The 12,470-nt window shown below is 46.4% G+C and overlaps 1 protein-coding gene across 2 annotated transcripts; it reads left to right on the top strand.

Moving 5' to 3' along the window:
* Positions 1–929: 929 nt before the first annotated feature.
* On the top strand, positions 930–12,086 carry Idnk (IDNK gluconokinase). Of its 2 annotated transcripts, none has more exons than XM_090329476.1 (5): positions 930–1,004; positions 3,324–3,354; positions 4,024–4,110; positions 8,182–8,225; positions 11,026–12,086. In XM_090329476.1, the coding sequence occupies exons 1-5, from the start codon at positions 955–957 to the stop codon at positions 11,375–11,377; spliced, it is 564 nt and encodes a 187-aa protein (XP_090185602.1). In that variant the 5' UTR covers positions 930–954; the 3' UTR covers positions 11,378–12,086. The 2 variants fall into 2 exon arrangements, with proteins under 2 accessions (XP_090185602.1, XP_090185603.1); XM_090329477.1 differs by lacking the exon at positions 930–1,004 and adding an exon at positions 1,305–1,672.
* Positions 12,087–12,470: the final 384 nt, after the last annotated feature.

Raw genomic sequence — 12,470 nt, 5'->3', positions numbered from 1 at the left:
TCTTACTGGGAAAGAGTTGAGTCTGACCTGAATCTGGATTTAGGTCACTATGGCAACACGTGCAGGAAGTTGAGTCTCCCCGGAGACTCTTGGGGATTTTTCAGGGAATCACTCAAGGCAGACAAGACCTGCTATCAAAGCAATACTGGGCCCTGGCGTGGCCTATTAGTGACAGCCGAGAAGTCCTGACACGTCAGGACCAGGAGGTGGCGCTCACGAGAAACCAGAAAATGCGGGGTTCGGTTCTTCCCGGCACCTTGCTGTCCGGGGAGCGGGCGGAGCCACGAAGTCCTCGCACAGCCTACTCCGAGCCACTCGACCTCGGACACGCAAAGAGTCCATCTATCGTCGTAACAAGAAGCCAGATCTCAAAAGCCTGTGTACGGCACGGCCCCAACTTCATTAAACCTTGCGCCCACCCACCTGTCTCTATGGAAGGCGCGGGGGTCGTTTGCGGAAGTGGGGCCTCTTGCCCTGTGGAGTGAGTGTGCACTTGCTTTATTTACTGTTTTTACTAGAATGTGTCCTCACACCCGTGCGTGGGGAGGAGGAGCAGGCGGGTCTACAACCCCTAAGGGGAGCCAGGCTAGGGGGCCAGCGCCCCACGCTCGGGCCGCGCGGGGACGCGAGCTCTCCACTCCTGGGAGCGGGAAGGACGCGCTCTCCGCCTCCAGCCCCGGCCAGGACGCGCGCTCCAGGACGCGCTCTCCCGGGCCGGGCCGCGCGGAGCCGCGCGCTCCGCCTCGGGGTATCAGGAGGACGCGCGCTCCAGGACGCGCTCTCCGGGGCCGGGCCGCGCGGGGCCGCGCGCTCCGCCTCCGGGAATCAGGAGGCCGCGCTCCGCTCCCGGGCCGCGCGGGGCCGCCGCTCTCCACCTCCCGGCCGCTGCGAGGACGGCTCCACCCTCCCGCTCCTCAAGCCCGGAAGACGAAGTGGGTGGAGCTGGATCCGGCCATGGCAGCGCCCTCGGTACTGCTGGTGATGGGAGTGAGCGGCTCCGGAAAGTAGGTCCAGGAAGCCGGGGTGCGGGAGGACCCTTCCCTCTGCAGAGGAGAAGGCCGGGGCCCGAGGTGCCCAATCTTTCCCGCCCCCTCCCACCTGCGCCTGGCGGGACCCCCTGGGCCCCCGGGTCCCCGGCCGTGAGTTCGGGAAGGAAGGTGCCCGTGTGGGTGTGTTGTCCTCTCCTTTCTTAGATCAGCTTCAGCCGGAGCGGGGACGCATGGGTGGCGGGGTGGGCGGCTGGAAACAGCGGGCAATGCTCCGGGTCCGCCTGGGCAGGCCGGCCAGTTCCGGGGAGGCAGGGGGTGCCGCGCCGGGCCGGTGGAGACCGCGGGACGCGCACGGTGACCTGCTCCCTGCAGACGCGCTCCGCCGTGGGACACAGCCGCGTGGTACAGCTCCACGCACACCCTGGCGAGGGGACGGTCCAGACTAGCCGGGGCAGGCCTCGTCGCCTCTCTTGCTCTCCGTTGTGGCCTTGACAGTGCTTGTCGCTTTACCTCCTTCCTGCCCGGGGAGCTTAGCGCTTTAGATGGTGAGTTGGTGAGTTCACGCGTAGCCAGCCAGACGTGGTCTTCGTGGGATTTCTGTTGTTCCACACAGCCTCCCCAGCTGGGCGGTCGAAGATTCGTTGATGTCTCAATCCTTGGGTTACCTTACGGGGCACAATGAGGTATTGTGCATCTCTGATGCCCCCCCCTTCGCCCCAGAACTGGAATTTGAACACAGGGTACTCTACCAGTTGAGCCATGTCTCCAGTCCCTTGTGCTTTAAAAGGTTTTCAGGCAGAGGCTTCCCCTCCCCTCTCTCTCTCTCTCTCTCTCTCTCTCTCTCTCTCTCTCTCTCTCTCTCTCTCTCTCTCTCTCTCTCTCTCTCTCTCTCTCTCCCTCTCTCCCTCCCTCCCTCCCTCCCTCCCTCTCTCCCTCCCTCCCTCCACCAGCTGGGTATCGACATGGCATTTCAATAACTTTATGCCTTTTCTGGCTTTGAACCTCCATCCTTCGGATCTCTTCCCAAGTAGCTAGGATTATAGGCATATAATTTGTCTTTCAGTCTTTTAACAAATGTGAAATAAGACCCTTTTTAGACAACAGTTACAGTATAATACTGCAGATACAATATAATACAATAATCTAGGTAAAATAATCCAGATACAATATAATAACATAATAACATGTTGTTTTGTTGTTTGTGAGATTTCTTTTTTAAAAATATCTTCATTATCTTTAAGTAGTTGTACAAAGGAGTTGCCATTCACCAAAGTAGTTTATGAATACAATGCATCTTGATCACTGTCACCAATTTCAGCATTCTCACCACTCCCATCCACCCCCTCCCTAACTTATCTTAATTTTAGGTTATGTATTTAATCTTTTACCTTTTAATGAGGCAATTTATGTGTGCAATGCATCTTGATAACACTTTAATTGTATGTTTATTATCTTCTATGCAATAGTAGCTCCTTTCACAAGAGTAGAAAACAGGTTCCGTAACCCATTTATTTAAATGTAAACACTTTGAAATTCATTTTAAAGTGAAGTAGTTAATTAAAATACCAAATAAATAATTGTGGGGGTAGTAGGTATAAAACAGTGGTTACAATAAATGTGGGTACAAAGAAATTCTCAAGGCAAGACTTCAGTGATTGATGTGTAAGCAGTACTTTAAAAGTTGACCACAGAAAGCTGGGCCCTGGTGGTTTATACCTGTAATTCTAGCTACTCAGGAAACTGAGATCTAAAGACCAATGCCAACCTGGGCAGAGACTCTCTCCAATTAACCAGAGAAAACCAGATGTGGTTTAAATAGTAGAATTCCAGCCTTGAACAACAACTATATATATATATATATATATTATATATATAATATACATATATAAAAAATATATATATGGGAGAGCTCAAAGCCTTGAGTTCAAGTTCCAGTATTTTCATGCACATACACACACACACACACACACACACACACACACACACACACAAATATAAATTCTTTTTCTCCAATATACCCAACACAATCCTATCCTTTTATTAATTAAATGTTTTCTCAAAAAAAAAAGCTAAACATAGATGCTGAACACTTCATTGATGGGAAAACTCAACGTTTTCATGGGATTTGATATATTACCTTTTGAAAACAAATAGTGGTAGCACTGAGTTATGACTCCACTGACATTGATATAGGACAGTGAGGCCAGACCCTAGACGCCCGTGTGGACGAGGTTACCACTTACAGGTCCCATGGGAGCTGGCACTTTAACACCAGCTAGGGCAGGCCTCTCTTCCCCAGGGGCAGTAATTGTGGCACCTCTGTCCTCTCCCCAGGTCCTCTGTGGGCGCCCTGCTGGCCTCTGAGGTAAGCAGCTCTAATGTTTCCTAGTTTGCTTGCTTCTCACCCTACCTTCTCGCCTACTGGTGGCTTTAAGTGCCTTTGAACAACATTGGAACCATTGGAGCAATCTGGGTTTCTCCTTGGCAGTTACAGACAGTAGTGATTGGAGCAAGGTTGGGGAGCTGTCACATGGACCACACTGCCTATCACAGCCACCCTTAAAGGGAAAGGAAAGGAACTGGTAGAGACAGAGAGGAAGTTATAGACACCACACACACGTGACAGACAACATGTAGCCCATTATGGTGCTTCTTTCTCCCATAGTGCCTCAGGCTCCTGCTTAAATGGTACTTCTCCCCATAATGCTATGGATTCATGCTTCAAATCAGTAATGAGCTAATAATGCCTTGTACTCCATCAACATGAGCAATCAGACGTGTGCTCTTGCCTAGTGGCAGACATCAATGAGGAACCCATCTTGCTTAGGCTCATACTGACTGCTTGTGTCCAGGGGTTGAAAGTAAGAAGAAAATTAATAAAGCATAAAGGCCCCCTTGCTGTGGGAGTTCATTAGGCCCCGGCTCTGGGATTGCTCACTAGGGACAGATCTGTACTCTCCTGCTTTCAGTAAGCATACTACTTTACAGCAGACCCATGCCCCTGAATGGCATCACTTTCTCTTTGTTCTTAAAGCTGGGATGGAAGTTCTATGATGCGGATGACTACCACCCAGAGGAAAACCGGAGGAAGATGGGCAAAGGGATCCCTCTGAATGACCAGGTAATGAGCTTTGCCCATGAGCCCAGCCACAGGAGCAGTGCCACCCTCTGTCCCCACTCCCACCCTCCCATGGGACAGAGCCTGCCACGTGCTGCAGAATGTTCATCCGCAGTATACTTGCTGAGTGGCAGGGCTCCCCTGTGCCTCATGAGCGGGAGTTGGTTGCCTTCTCCTCCCAGGTGCTGTCAGTCTACCCTAGGCCTCTGTGATCTCAGGTGCGGCCTAAGAGACTGACCACTGATCTCAAAGTCAAACCAACACCAGCAGGCCCAAATGTGCCTTCTGGCCTCCACATCCATCACCTCCAGCCTCTTCTAAGCATCACGTATCCCTATCTCCACAGAAGTCCTCTAGCCCCTGAGTTCGTCCCAGGACATGCCCCTCTCTTCTAGGCCTTTGTATCCAGCTGTCCCTCCACTGCCTGGGACTGTGCTTCCTCCCTAAGCTCCACATGGAAGCTCCACATGGACGACCTCTCTGCCTACCTCTTTAGGGTCTCCACCAAGAGCTCTCAGAGCACCATAGCCTGTTGTCCTTGCACCAGCTGCCATTCAGCCATAGATGCTGTGTGTGCCTATGAAACTGGACTTTAACCCCCAAAGGGCAGCAGCTAGTAACCACTGTGATCCCAGGATGAGCACAAAATCACCATAAGTGTCAGAAACTGTGGAGTATGTTTCTGAATGAAGTCATGAGTGACACTCTCCTGCATACAGAGCCATGAAACTGTGTCCTAGAGTGCCTCACAAACCACAAATACAAAATAGTCTTGCTGGAATCACTAGATGGAACTCATGATGAAAATTAGAGCCAGGGCTGAGCGCTAGGTCACAGCAGCCATGGCCGGTAGGCCTCATGCTACTGTGTCTACAGAGCAGGAATCATGGAACTGGCCCAACACCAGTGCTTGCTTCCACTCTCGGTGGCCCCACACACCCTGATGTGAGTCTTCATCCCATCATCTTTCCTCTTCTCACCTTAAAGAACTGGAGCCTCAGCCGGGTGCTGGTGAACACCTGTAATCCTAGCTACTTGAGAGGCTGACCTCTGAGGACTGGGATTCAAAGCCAACATGAAAGTCTGTGAGACCCTTATCTCTAATTATCTGATATCTAATTATCTCTTATCTCTAATCACCAGTGGCACAGTGGCCCCTGTAGTAATAGAGTGCTGGCCTTGAAGTAAAGAGCTCAGTGACAGCACCCAGACCCAGAGTTCAAGCCCCACAACCACCACCACCAACAACAAAAGAACTGGAGCTGCCAAACCATGAGTAGTTCTATTCTAGAGCACTGTGAGATACTCTGCTCCTTATTTAGGATGATGGAATGCTTTGGAAATTAGTCTGGAGATTCTAAAAATAGATCTACCTTAGGACCTACCATATCACTATTAGACATATCTGAAGGAGAGTAAACTATAACAAAGATATCTGAATATCCATATTTATTGCAAGAGAATTCACAGTAGCCAAATGATGCAATTAACTGAGGTTCATAAGAGATGAATGGGTAAAGAAGATGTCATATATATATATATATTATAATATATGCACACAGCATGGAATGTATCAAATATATATCGATATATATCAATATATACTGAAATATATCAAATATAATTGCACACAGCATGGAATTTTACACAAGTCATAAAGAAAAGTGAAATTACATAATTTGCAGGAAAATAGATGCACCTAGAGAACAACATACTGAGCAAAACAAACCAATCAAAAAAAAAATCTAGCCAGCGTGTGGTGGCTCACACCTGTAATCCTAGCTACTCAGAAGACTGAGATCTGACGATCAAGGTTCAAAGCCAGCCCAGGCAGGCACAAAAGGACCTGAGACTCTTATCTCCAGTTAACTTCTAAAAAACTCAAAGTGGGGCTTGGCTAAAGGGTAGGGGAGTAGCCTTGAACTGAATTGCTCAGGGACAGTGTACAGCCTGAGTTGAAGCCCCAAGACTTACAAAAAAAAAAAAAAATCGAGTGTGTGAGCTAGGCCTAAAAGACATACATATCATACATATCCATGGACATGGACATGGTGTATAAGAATATCCATATAATTTTTTTTTTGCCAGTCCTGGGCTTGAACTCAGGGCCTGAGCACTGTCCTTGGACTTTCTCGAGGCTAGAGCTCTACCACTTGACCCTCAGCACCACTTCCAGTATTTTCTATGGATGTGGTACAGCAGAATCAAACTCAGGTCTTCGTACATGCTAGGCAAGCACTCTACCACTAGACCAAACTCCCGGCCTCAAGAATATCCATATAATTTCATATATTAAACATAGAACATGAATCAAGATAAGAGACTACTCAGGCAGAGAAGTAGAATAGACAGTTTATAACTATAATACACGACAAGTATATATGTGAGAGCAGTGCAGAAAAACTCAGCAGAAAGTGACAATCAATGAGGGATTGAAGGAAGAGAAAGGCTCAGTGTGTGTGAACTAGTGGGAGCAGCTGTGCCTGGTGGGAGGTCAAAGGAGGCTGAATCCTGTTGAAATAGATAATTTGCAGCTATGGAAATGAGACGAGGAAACCTGGTGGGGATGGGTTTGCGGGGAGGTGACAGGGAGTGTGATGGGGTGAAATTGATTAGAATGCTGTGTAACCATGGGCTAGGAAGCAAGATTTTATCTCAAAAATGCATAGAACATAAATATTAGTGAACAAGCTCAATTATGAGAAAAGCTGTGTAAAAAAAGATAAAAAGAGTGTCTTACGAGATCACCCAACAAAATGAAAAGCAAAATTAGGAAAAGAAAATTGGGCTGTGAGCAACGTGCCAGTAAATTTGAACTTGGACAAAATTGGGGCGATTTCACAAGAAAATGCACTGTTGGGCAAAGGGCTGAGATGGCAGTGACTGAGATGCTGTTTGAGAACACTGTTCTGCCTCCCCTAGACAAGAGCATGGCACAATGATGCCACATTAGCCGAGGGCTCTCATCTAGATTAAGAGCGTGCATTATCTGTGTTTCTTCCTTTGAAGTAATAACAAAGGTGATTTTAAAAAAATGTTCACCTGAAGCTGAGAGCTTGTATCAGGGGCTGTCAGATAGCTGGATTCAAGGGGTGAGTTGGGGGGGGGGGGGAATGAAGCTTCTATCCCTGCCCTGTGTCCACCTAGCTCCCTCCATGTCCTGAGTCCTAAGTCACAGAGAATGTGGAGGAAAAGGGGAGCAGGTGGGAGGAGAGGCTCAGGTCCATACACCATCTCCTGTCCATCGTAACTATTACAGTTGCCACAAGTGGGCCAGAAAAGTGGACCAGATGCAGCACAGTACTCGTTGTAGCATTATAGCCAATAATCAGCAAGGAGCAAGTGTCTCAGGTAGATTTTGTGTGTGTATGTGAAGTCCTGTACAGTGAGCTATACAGACATCCTGTCTTTTTTTCTTTGGCAAACCACAGTGCATTTATCTGAGAGGAGTGTTGAGGTGGAGGCTTTGAAGAGAGGATCACAGCACAGCTGACTGATGAAGGATTATGGTGAATACCCTTTGCATATCTGAAGAATATATGGAAGCCAGCACCAGTCCAGTGGACCATGCCTGCCATCTTAGCTATTGAGAAGGCTGAGTTTGAGGGTCTCAGTTCAAAGCCAACCCAGGCAGGAAAGTTTATGAGACTCTTAAACTCCAATTAACTAGCAAAATCCAGAAGTGGAGCTGTGGCTCAAGTGGTAAAGTGACAGCCTTGAGTAAAAGCTAAGGAACAGCACCCAGTTCCTGAATTCAAGCTACACATATACACACATACTCACACACAAATATAGGCAATACAATAAGAGATGTGTAAACATACCATGATCAGAGGACATTTACATGGTGGGGAGAATAAAGTGGAGACTTGGGTACAATTTGTATTATTATGAAAAGAGCCACTGACAACCAAACCAAGAAATAATTTCTGTGGTTCATCTACTGTTGCAGCTTGTGGCCTGTGAATGGCCTGCTTGTTGGAACTTCCAGGCTCTCTCTGGACTTTAGAATCTTTGCGTAATTTACTGCAAACAATACTTGTGAAAGTCACTTTGAGTCTGTTCAAATTTCAGGACAGGATTCCATGGCTCTGCAACTTGCACGACATTTTAAAAAGGTAAGAGACCATAAGGCCTTGACATAAAGTAGTGAGTAACTATCAGAAAAGCCAGAAGAAGAAAAAATAATCTTGAAATAACAACTGGATGATGAAAAATAGAATGTACTTATATCAGCAGGCACCGTGGCTTATTCCTGTAAACCTAAGTTCCTCAAGAGGCTGAGATATGAGAATCACAATTCAGAGCCAGCCCAAGCAGATAGTCCTCGAGATGTATCTCCAGTGAATCGGCAAAAAGCTGAAAGTCAAATAGTACAGCACCAGCATTGAGCAAAAATTAAACAAAACAAAAATGAAAGTGCAAGGCACTAAGTTTAAGCCTCACTCAATATCAGCACTAACATAAAAAGCACATCAATTCACAAATGCTAATTCAGACTCTGGGTACAGGAATTCTTCATAACTAGTAGCTAGGAGCTTTAATTAGCACTGGATTGCACAAACTTGTTTCTTCATCCGTGAAATAAGAATAAATGTAGTTTCTGTGTTCAACCACTATGGAAAGCAATATGGAGATTCTTCAAAAGACTAAACATAGAGCTCCCCTATGACCCAGCAATTCCACTACTTGGCATTTACCCAAATGCCCAGAAATAAGGGCATACTAAAGCTACTATCACATTGATGTTCATTGCAGCCCTATTTACCACAGCAAAGATATGGAACCAACCCAGACACCCCTCAGTAGATGAATGGAACAAGAACATGTGGTACTTATACACAATGGAATTCTATCTGCCATTAGAAAGAATGACGTCGCCCCATTTGGAAGGAAATGCAAAGAGTTGGAAAAAATATTAAGTGAAGTAAGCCAGTCCCAAAGGAACATAGGCTTGATGGTTTCCCTCATTTGTAATAATTAGTACACACCTAGGACTCTCCTAGCAGAGGATTACAATAGCTCAAAACCTAGATACAGGGTCTAGGAGTTTGGCCTAGTGGTAGAGTGCTTGCCTAGCATGCACGAAGACCCGGGTTCAATTCCTCAGTACCACATACATAGAAAAAAGCCGGAAGTGGTGCTGTGGGTCAAGTGATAGAGCTCTAGTCTTGAGAAAGCCCAAGGACAGTGCTCAGGCCCTGAATTGAAGCCCCAGGACTGGCAAGCTGATAATAATCAGCTTTATCCTACTCTGCTGAGCCTTCCCATCTGGCTTTCAGCTCTTTGCATGGACTTAGTTTTGATTTAGGGGTCACAGGTTTTAGGGTCGGGGTCTTGAGAACTTCTGCCACCTGAGACTGACATCAAAGAGTCATCATAATCTCTCATGTGCTGTCATAATGGAAGCACAAGTAAGGATCCTTGAGAAGATACAGAGCAAACCTCCAGACCAACAAGAAGCAAGCTCTCACCGTGGTGCTGGAGACAATGTCAAGTGCATGAATTTCATTCTGATAATCCACTCCATCCACTAGATCCCAGGCTAAGTTGGTTTTAAGATCAAGAATTCTCTACTCTCCACCTCTTACTAGCCCAAGATGACTGTCAGCCAGCCACTCACTGTAGTGTAGTGGATGCTGTGACAAACCTGGTGGATTCTGGCAACATGGGTTCCCCACTTACAGGTGGGGACCACACTGCCTCTGTTCTGGCTCAGGTTTTCTCCTCAGTGCATCCTACCAACCTCACACCCTGCTCCTTTTAGCCATGGGCACTGTGGTCCCTTCACTTCCTCCAATTCTTGCCCACATGCTGCAGACTTGGAATGGGAAAAGCCAATTGCTGAGGACCTGAGCTGAGCTGGTGCACTTCAGCAGACTCAGGCGGAGTAACACACTGCATCCATCCGAGCAAAGTCAACATGTAGGGAGCACGTGGGGGGGGGGCACTCCTAGAGCCTGGGGCAGGGGCGGGTGGGGAAATTGTGACTGACTGAAGATTTAACAGTGTGCTTGGAGTAAGGAAACCATGTGGAAACCATGGTTGGATAGTTGTTTATCCTATAAGTAAAGACAGAATTATGAGTGTCTGACCTTCTGCAGTAATCCTGTCACAAGACGTATGTCCCTGCATGTGCTTATCTCAGTGAATCCTGATATACTGGATATGTTGCTGAAACTACTTACATCAGTATTTCCTGACTGTTGCCTGTTGGAATGCCCCCTTTTATAATTTTCCTGTAAGTCCCTTAAGCAAGCCCCTAGCCACCTTCAGCTTAACCATGGCTTCGTTGGTTAACCCATTCCTAACCTCATAGTATTATTGAAAAGATTATGAAGTAAAGCCACATGGGCATATTTTTCCTTTATCACCTTGGAATCTGAAGAACTAGCACTTCTGCATATTGGCCAGACAATTTTGCCCCCAGGATAGCAGTGTGTACAAACAGGTATCTTAAGATCTGTAACAGATGATAAGCTGGTGCCAAAGAAAATAGACACTTTTGCCCAAGATTGTTCGATTTGTCAGTGAAGGATCCTTGCCAAGAGTGCCAGTGCTTCAAATCCACTTTATTTAACACTTACTGGCCAGGAGATGAGACTAACGTTCACCATACAATTGTTACGACTTTATTGTTATTACTTTATTTTTCTGGTACTGGGGTTGAACTCAGGACTTTGTGCTCTCACTGAGCTCAAGGCTGATGCTCTACCACTTGAGCCACACCTCTACTTTTGGCTCTTTACTGGTTAATTGAAGATAAAACACTTCGTGGACTTTTCTGACCAGGACAGCTGTGAACTACGATCCTCAGATCTCAACCTTCTGGGTAGCTAAGATTCAGGTGTAAGCCACAAGCGCCCAGCGAATGACTTCATTCTTTAAACCTCACCTGTCTTTTTTCTGTTTAATCAGAGATGTGGCATTGGGACAGCATGTGGTTCTAGCTTGTTCAGCCCTGAAGAAAATGTACAGAGACATTCTACTACGAGGGAAGGAAAGTACTTCTTTGAAATATGAGGGATTGGGAAAAAGAGAAGAGCCGGCTGAGATTCAGCTCTTGGTCATCCATCTGAGTGGGTCACTTGAGGTCATCTCTGCCCGGTTACTCCAAAGAAAAGGACATTTTATGCCCCCTGAGTTACTGCAGTCTCAATTTGATATTCTGGAACCCCCATCAGCGCCAGAGAATTTCATCCAAATCAATGTGGAAAAAAACCTTCCTGAGATTATTGCTACAATCACTGAGACCCTAAAGACAACATGAGAAATATTTCATAGCTGTGACGAGAGTAAAACAGAACATTGTTCATCTCCTAAACCTGTAAGATATTTGAATTTCTAAAGGTGAACAAATCATGGAGAGTTGATTATGTAGGAACTGTGACACGTTTAACACCATCCATATGTTGGCACATACAAGGAAAAGGAAGGGACGTTAAAAGGTAAAGTTTGGTTGAAATTCAACTCAATCAAATAATGTGATTTTATAATGAACGTACTACTCATGCCTATATTTTTCAAATAAATGGTACTTGGAGCTGGGAACTTGCCTGTTATCCTAACTACTCCGTAGACAGAGCTGAAGATCTCTATTCAAAGTCAGCCCAGACAGAAAAGTTAGTGAGACTCTGTATGTCCAGTTAATCACCAAAAATCTGGAAGTGGAGGTGTCACTAAAATGATGAGTGCCAGCTTTGAGTGAAAAAGCTATGTGATAACCCCCAGGTCTTAGTACGGGCAAAGAAGAAAGATAAGGAAGGAAGGAAAGAGGGAGGGATGGAGGGAGAAAGAAGGAAAAGGAAAGATATAAAGAAAGCAAGAAGGAAAAAAGAAAAGCTGCTACCTTTGCCATCGTTGTGGAAAGTAGTCACCATAGCAGAAACTTGTTCAAAATCAGCCACTGATGAGCACGCACTGCCAAATCCCCTCTCTGTCCTGGCAATAAAGGCAAAACACACCAGCCTTGTCTAGTTTTTTTTTTTTTTTTTTGCCAGTCCTGGGCTTGAGCTCAGGGCCTGAGCACTGTCCTTGGATTTTCTCAAGGCTAGAGCTCTACCACTTGAGCCTCAGCACCACTTCCGGCTTTTTTCTATGTATGTGGTACCGAGGAATCGAACCCAGGTCTTCATGCATGCTAGGCAAGCACTTTAACCACTAGGCCAAACTCCCGGCCCCCTTGTCTAGTTCTTAACTCAAAGTGGTGACTGTCCCTGCTGATGAACAGAATTCTGCCAAACAGTTGCTTTGTCATACATGTGAATTATTTAAACCTGAAAATTAAGTCACTCTCCAAGCACTGTTGGCTCATACCTACAATCACAGATCTGGGAATCCAGTTCAAAGTCAGCACAGAGAGA

The sequence above is a fragment of the Megascapheus bottae genome, chromosome 3, assembly GCF_031878675.1.
Source record: "Megascapheus bottae isolate mThoBot1 chromosome 3, mThoBot2.hap1, whole genome shotgun sequence".
Classification (NCBI taxonomy): domain Eukaryota; kingdom Metazoa; phylum Chordata; class Mammalia; order Rodentia; family Geomyidae; genus Megascapheus; species Megascapheus bottae.
Note: the sequence above shows the minus strand (reverse complement) of the source record. Positions and strands in the feature narration are given on the sequence as shown.

What these genes read in the sequence shown, in the direction of transcription:
- Idnk (XM_090329476.1), top strand. Translation starts at nt 955, where the DNA reads ATGGCAGCGCCCTCGGTACTGCTGGTGATGGGAGTGAGCGGCTCCGGA. An exon ending in GGAGTGAGCGGCTCCGGAAA is followed by an intron (nt 1,005 to 3,323) that starts GTAGGTCCAGGA and finishes TCCTCTCCCCAG; the next exon opens with GTCCTCTGTGGGCGCCCTGC. An exon ending in GCGCCCTGCTGGCCTCTGAG is followed by an intron (nt 3,355 to 4,023) that starts GTAAGCAGCTCT and finishes TTGTTCTTAAAG; the next exon opens with CTGGGATGGAAGTTCTATGA.